Source organism: Trachemys scripta, chromosome 2 (assembly GCF_013100865.1).
Source record: "Trachemys scripta elegans isolate TJP31775 chromosome 2, CAS_Tse_1.0, whole genome shotgun sequence".
Taxonomy (NCBI): domain Eukaryota; kingdom Metazoa; phylum Chordata; order Testudines; family Emydidae; genus Trachemys; species Trachemys scripta.
In genome coordinates this window covers 6963012-6976501 of record NC_048299.1, presented here as the reverse complement: position 1 = coordinate 6976501, position 13490 = coordinate 6963012, and the positions used below count along the sequence as shown (strand labels likewise).

The 13490-nt window shown below is 44.4% G+C and overlaps 2 protein-coding genes across 8 annotated transcripts in view; both read right to left on the bottom strand.

Annotated features, from left to right (window-relative positions):
- Positions 1 to 1702, bottom strand: part of CCDC13 (coiled-coil domain containing 13) — a 33715-nt gene extending 32013 nt beyond the window's left edge. For 2 of the 6 annotated variants that reach the window (XM_034759828.1, XM_034759827.1), the window contains exon 1: positions 1498 to 1702. The gene's annotated coding sequence lies outside the window, so the exon portion shown is untranslated. Of the gene's footprint in view, positions 1 to 920; positions 1016 to 1497 lie in introns of all 6 variants that reach the window. The other 4 variants (XM_034759824.1, XM_034759826.1, XM_034759823.1 and 1 more) reach the window with 4 other exon arrangements.
- Positions 1703 to 6106: 4404 nt separating this feature from the next.
- Positions 6107 to 13490, bottom strand: part of HIGD1A (HIG1 hypoxia inducible domain family member 1A) — an 8083-nt gene continuing 699 nt past the window's right edge. Inside the window, exons 1-4 of one of the 2 annotated variants that reach the window (XM_034759822.1) lie at positions 13184 to 13324; positions 11077 to 11184; positions 8075 to 8209; positions 6107 to 7292 (exon numbers count right to left, since the gene is read on the bottom strand). In XM_034759822.1, the coding sequence (XP_034615713.1) occupies positions 7228 to 7292; positions 8075 to 8209; positions 11077 to 11179 (303 nt within the window). In that variant the 5' untranslated portion in view covers positions 11180 to 11184; positions 13184 to 13324 and the 3' untranslated portion in view covers positions 6107 to 7227. Of the gene's footprint in view, positions 7293 to 8074; positions 8210 to 11076; positions 11185 to 13183; positions 13325 to 13490 lie in introns of those variants that run through there. The other variant, XM_034759821.1, reaches the window with a different exon arrangement.

Here is a 13490-nt window from a genome sequence, read left to right as displayed (position 1 = left end):
GGTTTGCCGGGCAGCCTCCAGACCCTGCGCCCCCTGCTGGGCGCTTCCCCTCCCAGGCTCCAGCTGCACTGGGCAAGCGCCGGCCGGGGGCGCAGGGTCTGGGGGCTGCCCGGCAAACCGTGAAGCCGGTAGTGCTCGGGCAGCCCTTTCCGCGTGGCTGGGAGTGGGAGGGAGGAAGGGGCGGAGTTAGGGCAGGGAAGGGGCGGAGGAAATGGGCGGGGTCAGGGCCCGTGGAGGGTCCTCTTTTTTTATTTGTTAGATATGGTAACCCTACTTCAGTGGAATTCTGGAGAACGCAGAAGTGCTGCTGGGAAGGCTTGGGGGAGACAACATTAGTTTCAGGACTCCGGCAATTAAGATGCAGGGTCCCCACTGCCAAGAGGTGTGTCAGATGTGCGGTCTACAGCAGGAGTGCATGTCTAGAGACCTAAAGTCAGAAACAGTACCTAAACTCTGTCCAGCTCCAGCAAGCTAAAGGCACGTGGGATTCCGTGTTTGGATCCCTTCACAACAGACTGCTGAGTGTCCAGCAGGGGGAGCATGACCAGAACTGTGATACAACCCCCCGCAGACAACTATTGTGCATCCTTCTTGACAAAAAGGTTGATGATTTCACAAGCATGAAGAACAAAGTACACCTTCCCTCCAGACAGTCCGATCAAAATAGGAATGAGGCACTAAATAGGGCAGTGTGGGGAAGGCTGTACTGTTGTTGTCTGTGGGTAGCAGATTTAAATCTCCAGGATGGTCTACCCTGTGCTAGACATATTCCAAGAGCGTTTTTTAAAAGAAAAAATAACTCAGACACGTTCTTTAAAAAAAAAAAACAACCCCTAGGTAAGAAAACACATCTACAGTGATGAACAATTATTTCACATATTATACATACATATATTATACATGCAAAAATATAAACATACAGCTGAATGAATGGCAACCATCCCTCTTGAAAGATGATGGTGTAAGTACCAACGTAGTTCAGATACTGGGTGTCATGGTGCAGCATCGCAAGTGGCTAAAGAGTCCAGTACATATACAATATAAATCTCTATAGACATATGCAGGGGCTCGGGGGCAAACACACAGATCTATAGCAATTATTGGTGCCCATATCGCATTACACAGGGATCCTACATTACAGTTCAGCATCGGTGTCCTAGCTTAGCACCCCCAGCCCTCAGCCCAGGAGTACGGGCTGAAGCCAGCTCCTGCCACTGCAAAGGCACTGGCTGGGGACACCCCCAGCGCACAAGACAGTGCCAACCCCTCCCCCCCCGGGGCCCCGCGAAGCGTCCCCCGCCCCCCCCCCCCCCCCCCCCGGCCTGGCCTGGAGCCCCCCCCAAGCCTGGCCTGGAGCCCCTAACCCCAGGGGCACAGACAGGAGTCCCCTGCCCTCCACGGGGCACGGCCTGGACCCAGCTCCCCCCGAAGCCCAGGGGCCCCCGGCCCTGCCAGCCCCAGCTCGGGGTCGCTGGTCCCGCGGCTCCCCGCACCCACCTCCTGCGGCCCCTCGCGGGCTGCGACTCCCCCGGCGCTCCCGCGATCCGCGCCCCCTCAGCCCCCGCCCCCCGGGGGGCCGGGCAGCGCCACCCGCCCAACCCGAGCGCCCGCTCGCCGAGCCGCCTGCCGGGGGAGGACGCGGTGCGGTTCCCCCAGCAACCATCCCCGCGGAGACGGGGCGGCCGGAAAGCAGAGGAGGGCGGCTTGGAGTTGTACGACATCCGGGGCATTCCCTGAAGCGACGCCGTGTGTGTGAGAACGGGCGGGGCGGGGCCCCTCCGCTGTGCACGTGGCTTGTGCGCAGTGGGCGTGGGGCTGCTGGAGGTGCTGAGTGCATTGGCCGCACACGGCGTATCTGTGCACAGCTCTGCCCGCCGGTTCCGGAGAATGGACATTTGCAGAGTCCCGCTTCACTTGGTCCGTCCCTGGGGCTTTCCTTTGCGGGCAGATGTCAATGAAGTTCCCCTAAGTCTCTCCCTGTCATCTGGTATAGGGTGACTAGACAGCAAGTGTGAAAAATTGGGATGGGGGGGGGTAATAGGAGCCTATATAAGAAAAAGACCCACAAATTGGGACTGTTCTTATAAAATCGGGACATCTGGTCACCCTATCTCAGGGGTTCTCAAACTGGGGGTTGGGACCCCCTCGGGGTTGCCAGGTTATTACATGGGGGGGGTCACAAGCTGTCAGCGTCCACCCCAAACCCCACTTTTCCTCTAGCATTTATAATGGTATTAAATATATTAAAAAGTGTTTTTAATGGATTAGGGGTTTGGACCGGGTCCCATATGAGGAGAGATTAAAGAGGCTAGGACTCTTCCGCTTGGAAAAGAGGAGACTAAGTGGAGATATGATAGAGGTATATAAAATCATGAGTGATGTGGAGAAAGTGGATAAGGAAAAGTTATTTACTTATTCCCATAATACAAGAACTAGGGGCCACCAAATGAAATTAATAGGCAGCAGGTTTAAAACCAATACAAGGAAGTTCTTCTTCACACAGTGCACAGTCAACTTGTGGAACTCCTTACCTGAGGAGGTTGTGAAGGCTAGGACTATAACAGCGTTTAAAAGAGAACTGGATAAATTCATGGTGGGTAAGTCCATTAATGGCTATTAGCCAGGTTGAGTAAGGAATGGTGTCCCTAGCCTCTGTTTGTCAGAGGATGGAGATGGATAGCAGGAGAGAGATCACTTGATCATTGCCTGTTGGTCCACTCCCTCTGGGGCACCTGGCATTGGCCACTGTCGGTAGACAGGATACTGGGCTAGATGGACCTTTGGTTTGACCCGCTACGGCCGTTCTTATGTTATGTTCAGAGGCTTGCTGTGTGGAAGGGGTCACCAGTACAAAAGTTTGAGAACCACGGCCCTATCTGGTACCAAGATTAATAGAGGCCAAGATCTAAGCAGTAGAGTTTCCATTGAAACAGCAATATCACCCACATTAAGTTAGGCACTGACTGTAATTACATACCAAAATGCATCACTTCAAGTACAGTTGTAGTTTTCAAAAAGCAATTTAAAGAGTTACATCATACGCCCATCACTTCATTAACCTGCTATGTGTTTGTGCTGCTTCATCGACTGAACTCTCTGTTTCTATTAAACCTGTACCTTTCCTTTCCATAAGGTGTTTTAATTTTAAATCAAGTGGCAAGTAGATGCATGAAAAGTTGGTGAATTCTGCATAGCTAGATCCTGGTGGTTGGGACTAGAAAGAATAACTGGTTTTCAAATACGGGGACTGGAGAAAGTGCTATGTACCCTGTAAGGACATGTTGGGTTGGAACAAAACAAAAATTTGCATTTGTGACTGGACGCTCCAATCGCCTACAATTAGATTTTTGATAGTTAGTAATTACATGATACTGTCCCTGTCCACTATAGGCCACTTTCTCTGTTGGTGCCTTCCAGTTGGTCAGTCAAACTGAGCAAGCCGCTGATCTAGTCTGCTGTTGTTACCCATACTCCATTCCACACAAAACTGCATCTATCTCAAACACATCACACCTAATAGACTGACACCCTTTTTCAGAGCAAGAGACCATCCATAGGGTTTTCCAGGTTTGAGTTTCTGGATGGACAATCACCAGTGAGGGTACATCAAGATCCCCTCAGTAGAGATCATCTTCAAGGTGACCTATTGAATGGACAGTAGTCCATTGGCTATACACATTCTCATTTGGATCAAACACAGGCAAAGAGAATGTGAATGAGACATACAAGGATTTTGTCAATATGCAACTCCTTCTTAAATAACAAGAATCTTGACTGGGGTATGGAGTCAGATCCCATGTGCCAAATCATGCCAAAAAAATTTGTTGGCAATGCTGCAAACAATTCTCTTTTCCTTCCACAGATCTCAAAACACTTAGGACAGTATTCTTAATGAGGTCTGGAACCTTGCCTAGTTTAAGAAATTGAAAAGCAGATGTTATGGTGCTTAATACGTAGTCTCCCTATTCAGAACAAATATTCAGATTCTCCCATGTGCCAACAATCAGGTTTAATACCAATAGGATGTGCATGAATAGTACTATGTTAACCAGAACTCTGGGGAAAGGGATGGTAGTGAGTCCTCGAGCTGGTCCTGAATGCAGGATGGGACATCCCTCATCCTGGGATGGGTATTTTGTTGGGACTTTGGTCAATTTTGGGTCCCTGAACCCTGATTTCAAACAATACACTAGAAGCATACCATCAAGGTCCAAGTTTAGTTGGAAGTGTGGTCTGAATGCAGGCCTCACATCCCCCTACATCTTCATACTCCAAATTATGCCGTTCCAATTCTCTTCCTATCATGGAGCTTTCAGTGGGCCTTATTTTGCCACATTCCATAAACAATTCCATGTACCAAATAAGACATGATCATGTTTTACAACATCCTCCTTTTGAATAATTTCCTACGGGTGGTAATACTTTTTTCCAATTTACATACAATAAACATGTAGGCCCTTTTAAATGGTAAGTAAGGGTGATACTTTCCTCTCCAATACCCTTAACATGGTGTATGGGATAATTTGCATATTGGGGTGATAAATCCTGTTTTGAAGTCAGGAAAACAAAGTCCCCCTCTTTTAGATTATAAACAAACCATCCCCTGGCAGAGGTCTCATCCTGCACAATTAACAATATATGTACCCTGAGCAGATCTTCATGCTATACCTGCCTGACATGCCGACTAGAAGTTGGTGGATAGTTCTATTAATGCAATTCCTCAGGGCCACAGATACATCACCATGCTAAAATAGTTTCATACTGTGAAGAAAGGGTAGTTTCTGTGTGTCATGCTGCAGCATCACAAATAGCTAAAGAATCCAGTACATATATAAATATCCATAGATATGTACATGGGAGCAGGGTGCATGCACACACAGGTAAATCAATTATTCGTGGACATATTGCATTACACGGGTATTCTACATTACAATTAAGCCTCAGTAGCACTATCAACCCCTCACCAGGACCCAGGGTCACTACCTCCACACCTACTTCAGGCACAGCCTAATGCTACTATCTACTAAGGGGCTCAGCTTGGTACCACCCTCATCCCAGCACCCCCGCTTAGTGCCCCCAACCATCAGCCTATAAACTTTGGTTGAGGCCAGACCCTGCCACTGCAAGGGCCTTGGCTACAATCACCCTCTCATGCCCCAAAGGCACAGGATAAGTCCAACTCCTCTCCCCAGGGCCACAGAGAGAAGTGCTCCACCTTCCACTGCCCCACTGAATCGTTTCCCCCACCCCACGGTATGACCTGTAGCTAGCTCCAGTCAAAGCCAAGGTATCCCCTGCCAAACCCAGTGCACGTCCCACAGCACTAAGGTGACCATAGAGCCTGTTTTGGCTGGGACAATCCTTTTTAAGCCCTGTACCAGCCATCCCAACTTTTTTTTAAGCAAAAGTGGGCCTTTGTTCACTTTGCTCTTGCCATCTTGATCAATTGGAAAGAACAAATGGGACAATACCCAGTTTTGTCAAAAAAGTGGGGTGCAGAGGAATGTGCAGGGAGGCAAGTGGTGATGCCAGTCCCGCATGGGGGGGGGGTAGACAAGGCTCAGGCTAGCCCCAGGCTCATGCAGGTAGGCAGTACTTGAGCAAGAAGCGACGCCAACACCAGCCCTGCACAGGGGCTCAGGCGGCCAGCGACACCAGCCCCAGCCCCACGGTGGGAAGGGGGCTCAGACAAGTGTCAGGCCAGCACCATGCGGGGGTGGGGAGGAAGAGCTCAGGCTAGCCCCATAGATTGTCCCATTTTCCCTTTGAGGAAATATGGTCATCCTATACAGCACCCTCAGGATCCCAGCCTCCCACCATCACTGCCTGCAGTCCCTCATGGGGTGCAAGTCATTGAACTCTTGTGATCCATATCCCCTCAAACCTCCCCCTCAGTGGCCAGGCAGCACTATGAGCCCATCCCATCAGCCCCAGGCCATATCCCACAGCGACCCCATTCCCATAGAGAGGGGACAGGACAGCCAGAAAACCTGAAACTGGATTTGAGTTTCACAACATCACGGGATTCCCTCATACTGCTTGTGTGTGAACCCAGCAATGCCCCTCAGCTCTCCCCAGCTCACATTCACAGTAAAAATTAGACAGGTTGGAGTTACTTAATGTATTTATTACAAACACTGTATTAGACACCATGCTATCTCCAGGGAATGCCAGCAAGTTCAAGAAAGTGGAAGTTTACGGATTCGTGCTTCACTTGAGCAATACATTTGGCATTGAGGCCAGATTTTAATGACGTTACCATAAATCGCTAATGGAAGAATGCTTCATGTGATCTCACACCAAGGATAATAAAAGCAAAGGTCTAAGAAGTTTAGAGCTTCCATTGAAACAGCAATTATCACACAAATTAAGTCAGGCATTCTAATTACATACTTAAAATGCATCACTTCAAGTACAGATTTAGTTTTCAAAATGTCATTTAAAAATGTTACATCATACACCTAATACTGCAAAAATAAACACGCAGTTACCAAATTCAATAATCTGAGAAGCTGCAATCCATAATCTATTAAAATAGGGCTTCTGGGCCTCAATTATTAGTATTGTGTAATAAATATGTTTAAATAGTTTTATTCACTAGTGAATGCTCAGCTCATACTTCAAATTAAACTAAAAATAGGTTTTGTTTTAAAAGAATTTTATTCTATGCAAATTTAAGAATTATTTTGAGTGAGTTTAGTGCTAGTGAAAGTGCTGGATTACAGCCTTAGAGACTGAAGTCCTTTTATCTACAGGACAGAGACAACATAGGCAGGAGTACAACCTTCTCCATGCAGACTTTCCTAGGTGCTTCAGCCATGAGCTGGAGGGACCACCACTCCAATGTAAGAAGGTTGTTTGGGTTCCAGACCTATCTGCCATAAATTACCAGAAGTCCAAGGATTGTATTCTTGACCAGTTGTGTGTAGGGAGATTGGGTGGGTAAGGGAAGAGAGGCACTGTCCTGTACAATGCACAAGTTCCTAGTGGGTATGGTAGGCTCAGTCTAAGAGAGCCAGCAGATTGTGGTAGCTTTGTCACCACCACCTTGTGCTAGATCCAGACTGGCAACCTAAAGGTTCAATACCAGGCACAAGACAAGACATGTACAGTATTGTAGAACCACATCCTTGAATTTTTATTTCTTCTTCTTTATTAAAAAGAAAAAGACACCTCAATGTGAGGTCTATAACTAAGATACATAGACCACCACCAAGCACACGGATTTCAGTCATCTTTTTTACACTCCTTGGGTTTTGCCAGGTATTCCCGATACATTGAGTAGAGCACACCTGAAATACAAACACAAGCAAAGCAGTTAAATATACATCCTTTATTAAAGGAGAAGACTATTTCAATAACTAGCTGCAGCCAGGAAGACTACTAGCAAGAGAAGAAAATATGGGAGTCTGTATTCTTTATAATCTCACTTCCCATCTAGAATTTCAGTAATAGCCACAATTCATTTGTTAAAATGAAAGACACACACCCACACACATGGTTCTCTACATACTGTTGGTATCAGAGCTAGTGTGATTTATGGTCTAGCTATACCTTCAATTTAGCTGCAAACTGTAGACAACTGCTAATCTTTCCCATGGAGAAGTGAATTTAAGAAAGGCTTAATAATTGTTAAATAACTTTATGAATTCTTCTGCTTTCTCCAAACACCTTAGAATATCCACAACATACATGGGGCAATTGTATTCTGTGTTTTCTTCACTCACTTAGCATGTTTGGAAAAATAATCAAGCTAAGTGCCCTGAATGTTAATACAATTTCATGCATGTGTGTAAAAAGTAAAGGGAGAAACTGAAGAGATGGGTTCAAACATGGTAACCTAGATACCAGGCATACTAAATTTTATGATCCTGAGCAAAGAAACCAGTTTACTAGCTCAGACTCACTGAAAGAACTTATGAGTTTGCAAGTTTCCAGTGCAGTTAGAAATAGTTAATGGTTTACAAGCTACTCCAAGGTATTTATCCTTTAGTGTAAAAAACACTTTTAAAGTAAGTCTGCTATCATTAAGAGATAACTAGGGCTGGACAACAGCTGCCTGTTTTATACATACCACATGTCATTGCTCCAACAACAAAGCCCTGGGCGGCCACACGCATGTGAATCAGGTGAACAGACATTTTTGTATTGCCTCTGTGCTTCAGTTTGTACAGTCCATAGCTTACAACTGCAATCAAACCTGCCATCCCTAGAAAGCAAGGTAAACAAGTGTTTAGTAATTACACGATATTACGTTCCTCACAAGACTTGTTAAATTTTAAGTTGTTGACTTTTACTTTTAAAGCAAAAGCTACTTATAAAAAACCTCACCAGTGTTTTAGCCCCATCATTAACATCTAACAGAACTATGGTGTTAGCCTACCAAACATAAGCTATTAGTTTATGGGTAATTCCTTTCCCACCCAAGTGGCATCTAGCCTGACCCAGAAGCCAGTCCACACTGGACCCCCAACAGAGTTCTGGTACTCCATTACTGGAGAACTGGGTTAAATAAAAAAAAATAAAACAAAAACAAAAAAAACACAACCACCCTAAGATGTGGCATATCATTGCACAACATTCCTTCCAGGTAGACAGCTGGGGATAGCAGCCTTAATGGATGTCAGGGCTGCTTTGATACTGGTCAGAAACTGCCATAAGAGCAAATTTAACTGCCTCTTCTTTTCAGAGGCATGTCCTTAGAGCTGTAGTGCAAAAAACAAACAGGAGTTCTCAAATTCAACTCTGAACAAAGTTCAAACTGCATCCATGCACTAATAGCAGTGCTAGATTTTTTGGTCGAGAAACCCACAAATGAAGATGGTTATTGTCTGAATGTGTCAAGTTTGACCCTGAATTCACTTGAATACTGGCATTGGACATGTCATGTTATTTCTCCCATGCATTGGAGAGTTAGCTCAACAGAGGACACATTTCAGTTTAGCTTTTTCCACAGACAGAAAATAAAGTTTGAGACACTCCCTAGCCTGAACCTTGCAGGCAATAGCCTAGTCATGTGCACTAGTATTTTACCTCCTGCAATTCCCAGTTTCTGGGAACTTACATTCTCTATTTGGAATCAGTTAGATGTCATAGTTTCATAGGAAGGTACCTATTAATTTTTTTGCATTGTGTATATATTCCTATGCCAATAATTGCCTAGATAACTGGGGTATGATTTATCTTACCCCCAAATACAAGTCACTAGTCCATGTGAGGAGACTGTAGACTCACACCTGCATGTGGGTCATTTATGTAGCAATAAGGTTAAACCAAATTTGTTTGCACTTTAGGGCCTGTGAACTAGCTCTGACACAAGATCTGCAAATTGTTTCAAACCAAACCAAACTTGGAAAACTTTCACAGGTTTAGAAGTTGTTACATTTACACTGGGCTCCAGCAGCCTAGATAGCAAAACTCCCAAGGTCATGGGAACTGGATAAGTAGATTTTGGCAATGGACAAAGCATTTCACTTCTAGATCATCAAATTAAATGCAGTTCAGACTAGTATCAACCTAAAGTTATCATTTGATGGCTGCTTGGTTCATATAGGAAGGAATTTTAGTGGTATCTTTCTCCAATTAGAAATTGGACTAACAGCCACATTAAGAGAACACCCTACACATGGTTCTCTTGTTAGTAGTCCACCCCAAAGCCTTTCTATGGGTCTCAGCAGAAAAACCAAGGACGAATGGTCATGGATACTGAACTATCCTCTCATCTGAAGGGGCTATCACAAGGTCTGATTTGAGTCCATTTCTTCAACTAGAAGACTTCAGCGCCTACAGCTATCAGTTTAGCAGGAGGCAAGTTCACACTTTTTTAAAATGTCTAGTCACTTATTAATTTGGGAGACTCTGACATGACCAGATGTAATCCCTGTGAGATATGACATCCTGGACAAGCCTTATGGACTTAAGTTAAACCTTATTGAATTAAGTATTTTAAGAGTCCATTGCATTAAAAACCCAATTGGTTATGTAGCTAGGAACATAATTAATGCAATCTATGGGAAATATTAGGAATTTCAAAGGACTTTTGGGGACAATGTGTGAAGTGGATTTCCTACGAAATACTTAGGGCTAGGGGGATGGAAGTGACCCATCCCCTTTTGAAGCTTCCTTTTGAACAAAAAAACCCACTGCCTGGCTGATTACCTATTCGGTCTCTTCAGAGGTCCAGACTGGATAGACCAGTGATTTAGAGTCATGAGGGTGATAGTTCTGAGCTGAGGCTGTTGTGAACTTGTGACAATAGAAGAGATCCCATTGTGGGGTTTGAAGAACTAATCACCTGCCAGAGCCCATGTTGGAGCTGGGGTGATCTCTGGTAAGCATGTGTGTAGGTCCTTTTGTTGTTTTTAATATGTTTTCTCTAATTCTTTTATCCTAAGAATAAATAAGCTTGCATAGAAAGAGCTGTATGGTACCTAAACAATGGGCCGTTAACACTGTAATTAGTCTCTTAAGAAAAAGCAAACAGGTCTGCTTAGGCAGTCTGTCTTGCTGGGAACAACACTGAAGGCTGGGAACTGTTTAGCCTGGAAGTATCCAGGTCAGAAAGGAGACTCTCATATCGCCACCCAAGAGAGGTGACGGCCATGGGAGTCAGAAGCCTAGAATGGGTGCCCTTGCTGGGCCACAGAGAGGGAATACAGGTGCAGTTATCCTGAACTGTGACAGCCCTCTGGGCTTGCTGCAAGATATGTTTCCCCAGTATAGGATCCACTACCCAAAATTTGAAATAAGGTGTGTGTAAGCAACTATCTTTTAACTGGAAGACAGAGGGAATTACAAGGAATACATAGATATTTTAAGTCTACAATGTTTGATAAAGTTACCAGATAAGAGTATTAATTCAGGCAGAACACCATGATAGGTACAAGAGGTAGGGCAAAATTAAACAGTACTATACCTGATGAGGAAGTAACATTTCACAGTAATTTCCTGTTTGTAGTGTGTGACTAAGTTTACTATAATCACCACCCATTACAAGAACACTTATGCAACGGTGTATTTTCCCAGATTTACTTGTCTTACTCCACAGCATCATTGCACTGTGAAAGTGAAACTTACCAACCGGTACAAAGGGTGATTCTTTAGATTTTCTGATCAGTTTTGATGTCTGGCTGCTATCAGTCTCATAGCTAGGAAGAACGGATTCCTGACTGGATGACATGTTGACTGCAGAGAAGAAGAAAGTCTACTTTCAAACATGAAAAAACTTTTAAATTCTAGAGTTCTTTAGAAGACCAACCTTGAATGTACCACAAGTATAAAAAGCACAGTAACTTCCACTGAATATTCAGTTATAAACCAGATACAAGTCAAAAAACTTTGAACTGATGAGACAGTGTATAGCTTAATCCACACTAACTATCTATACCACCAAACTAAATTCATTTTTAGGACTATAAAAACCTCAGAATGTAGGTATGGCTTTTACAATACAAGAATAAGAATGTGCTTTGGTAGAGTAATTCCATATCAAACAGACTGTTGACATAGAAAGCCATTAGGCAACAGCTTCTTGTCATACTTTCCACACAAAGAATAGAGTTCCCAGCACCTTCATGAAAGGCACAGTCAATTCTGTTTTTTCCACAAACTCTAAGCCAGTGAGAGCTTAGATCAGAAGCATTTCCTTGCAGAATTTCTGTCCTCCACCATATCAATTCATTTCTGTGGGGCTACTCATCCATGCTGGCACTGGATTTTAAGTGGGAGGAGGGGAAGGGAGAGTCCCCGAAGTATTTTGTGAGGAAAAACAGTAAGCCACTATAGAAGGTCAGCCAGCATATTTGACAAGCAGGGAAAAATTCACCTCTGATATATTTCACTTTGTTTAAGTTTACACTATGTCAACTCAGATTTTTACTGAAGAGAGAATAGGTACTGGGTCTAGTAGTGATATCAGACCCGCAGGAGTTTGTTTGATGGACACACCATAGCTCGCATGTGGGACATGTCAACCTTTTAAAAATAAATGGATTATCATTCCCACATCAGTGAATACTTCTCATGCAACACTATTTCATCTACAATTAAAAAGTTCAAGTTGAAAGATGTTTTTTCTATCAAGATTGAGTGGTGAAAAGGAACAGCTGCTTAGAGGAGACCACCACTGTTCAGACGGAGGACTACCCAAAAAAATGAAGAAAACCTTATATCAAGGCTTGACAGTGTCCTGATTTCAATATTTCCAGCAAGCTAATTCATAGGAAAGGATTAAAAAAATAAAATAATAATAAAAAGAAGTGTTGGTCACCAGAGATTACTTCCTTCTTCAGACTCTAACACTAGTGCGATTCTTCCTATAATTCAGGAATGCCGGAAAAAAGCTGACTTTAGATGGTCAGTTCAGTAACTAGTGCAGACCTCTTACCCGGGCTGATTAGGCTGTATTTTTATTGTTTGAGTTTTCCTAAAAATGTTCTCAGCACTGCAAGGCATAAAGAGAGCGTGCCGCACAAAGCTTTCAATCTCAGACAGTGCAGTGTAAATGGACTCACGAGAATAATGCCCCATGGTATTTAAGTAATTTGTAAAGCACTGATTTACTCAAAAAACAAGTTACTGTATATGCATACGACAAATCATAATTTTGATGCCATTAGTGTTTAAATATAGACATATACACCTGAATTTGAAAAGATTGGCTTATTTATATTTTCACAACCAAGTTTAAACCACTTTGTCATACATATGGTGTGCAAGGAGAGAAATCACAATACTTTATGAACATATCTGGTTTAATCTGTCAGTATTTAGAAGCTATAACAATCTTCTTAGTGGATAAGTAACAATTTCAAATGCCTTTAGAGCCCTTAACTATAAAATGAGACCTACAGCACCTATAAAAGATGCAAAACAGCATCTGACATTTTGGTAAATGGGAAAGATGAAGTCAAAACTAAACGCTCTCATGTTGTCCCAGAGGGAAGAGAAAGTAGGATTCTTAGTCAAATGCAAGAGGACACATTTGTTTAGATATGACCTTGAACTCAACCAGCGGTCACAGAAGTGGCTTTCAGAGAGAAGAGGCCTGGGGTGGGGGAGGAAGTGGAATCATGATGAGGACAGCACCTGGAGACACCCCTAACGGCCGTGCCCATGTATGGCACAGGGCATTTTCAGATCACTAAGGGATCAAACCCCAAGACGTGCTCAGCACCTTACTCACCCGGAATGCTTTACGGGGTGAGGGAGGCGTGTGTGGGGGGGGTGTATGTCTAACCTCAGACAAGCTCCCGGGAGCGGGACCCCACCCAAGCCTCAAGGACTCACGCAAGGAGACCTGTCAGTGCGACCCCCACAGGCCCTATTTGTTACTACACCATGAGATTTACCCTTCACCCACTTCCAGGCAGGAACACCCTCCCCCAGAGGCGACGTTACCCACGACTCTTCCCCGTTACATCCCCCCCCCCCCCCCGCTACCCCAGTCCTAGCTTAGCCCGGCCCCCTCCTCATTACATCCCCCTCCCCCC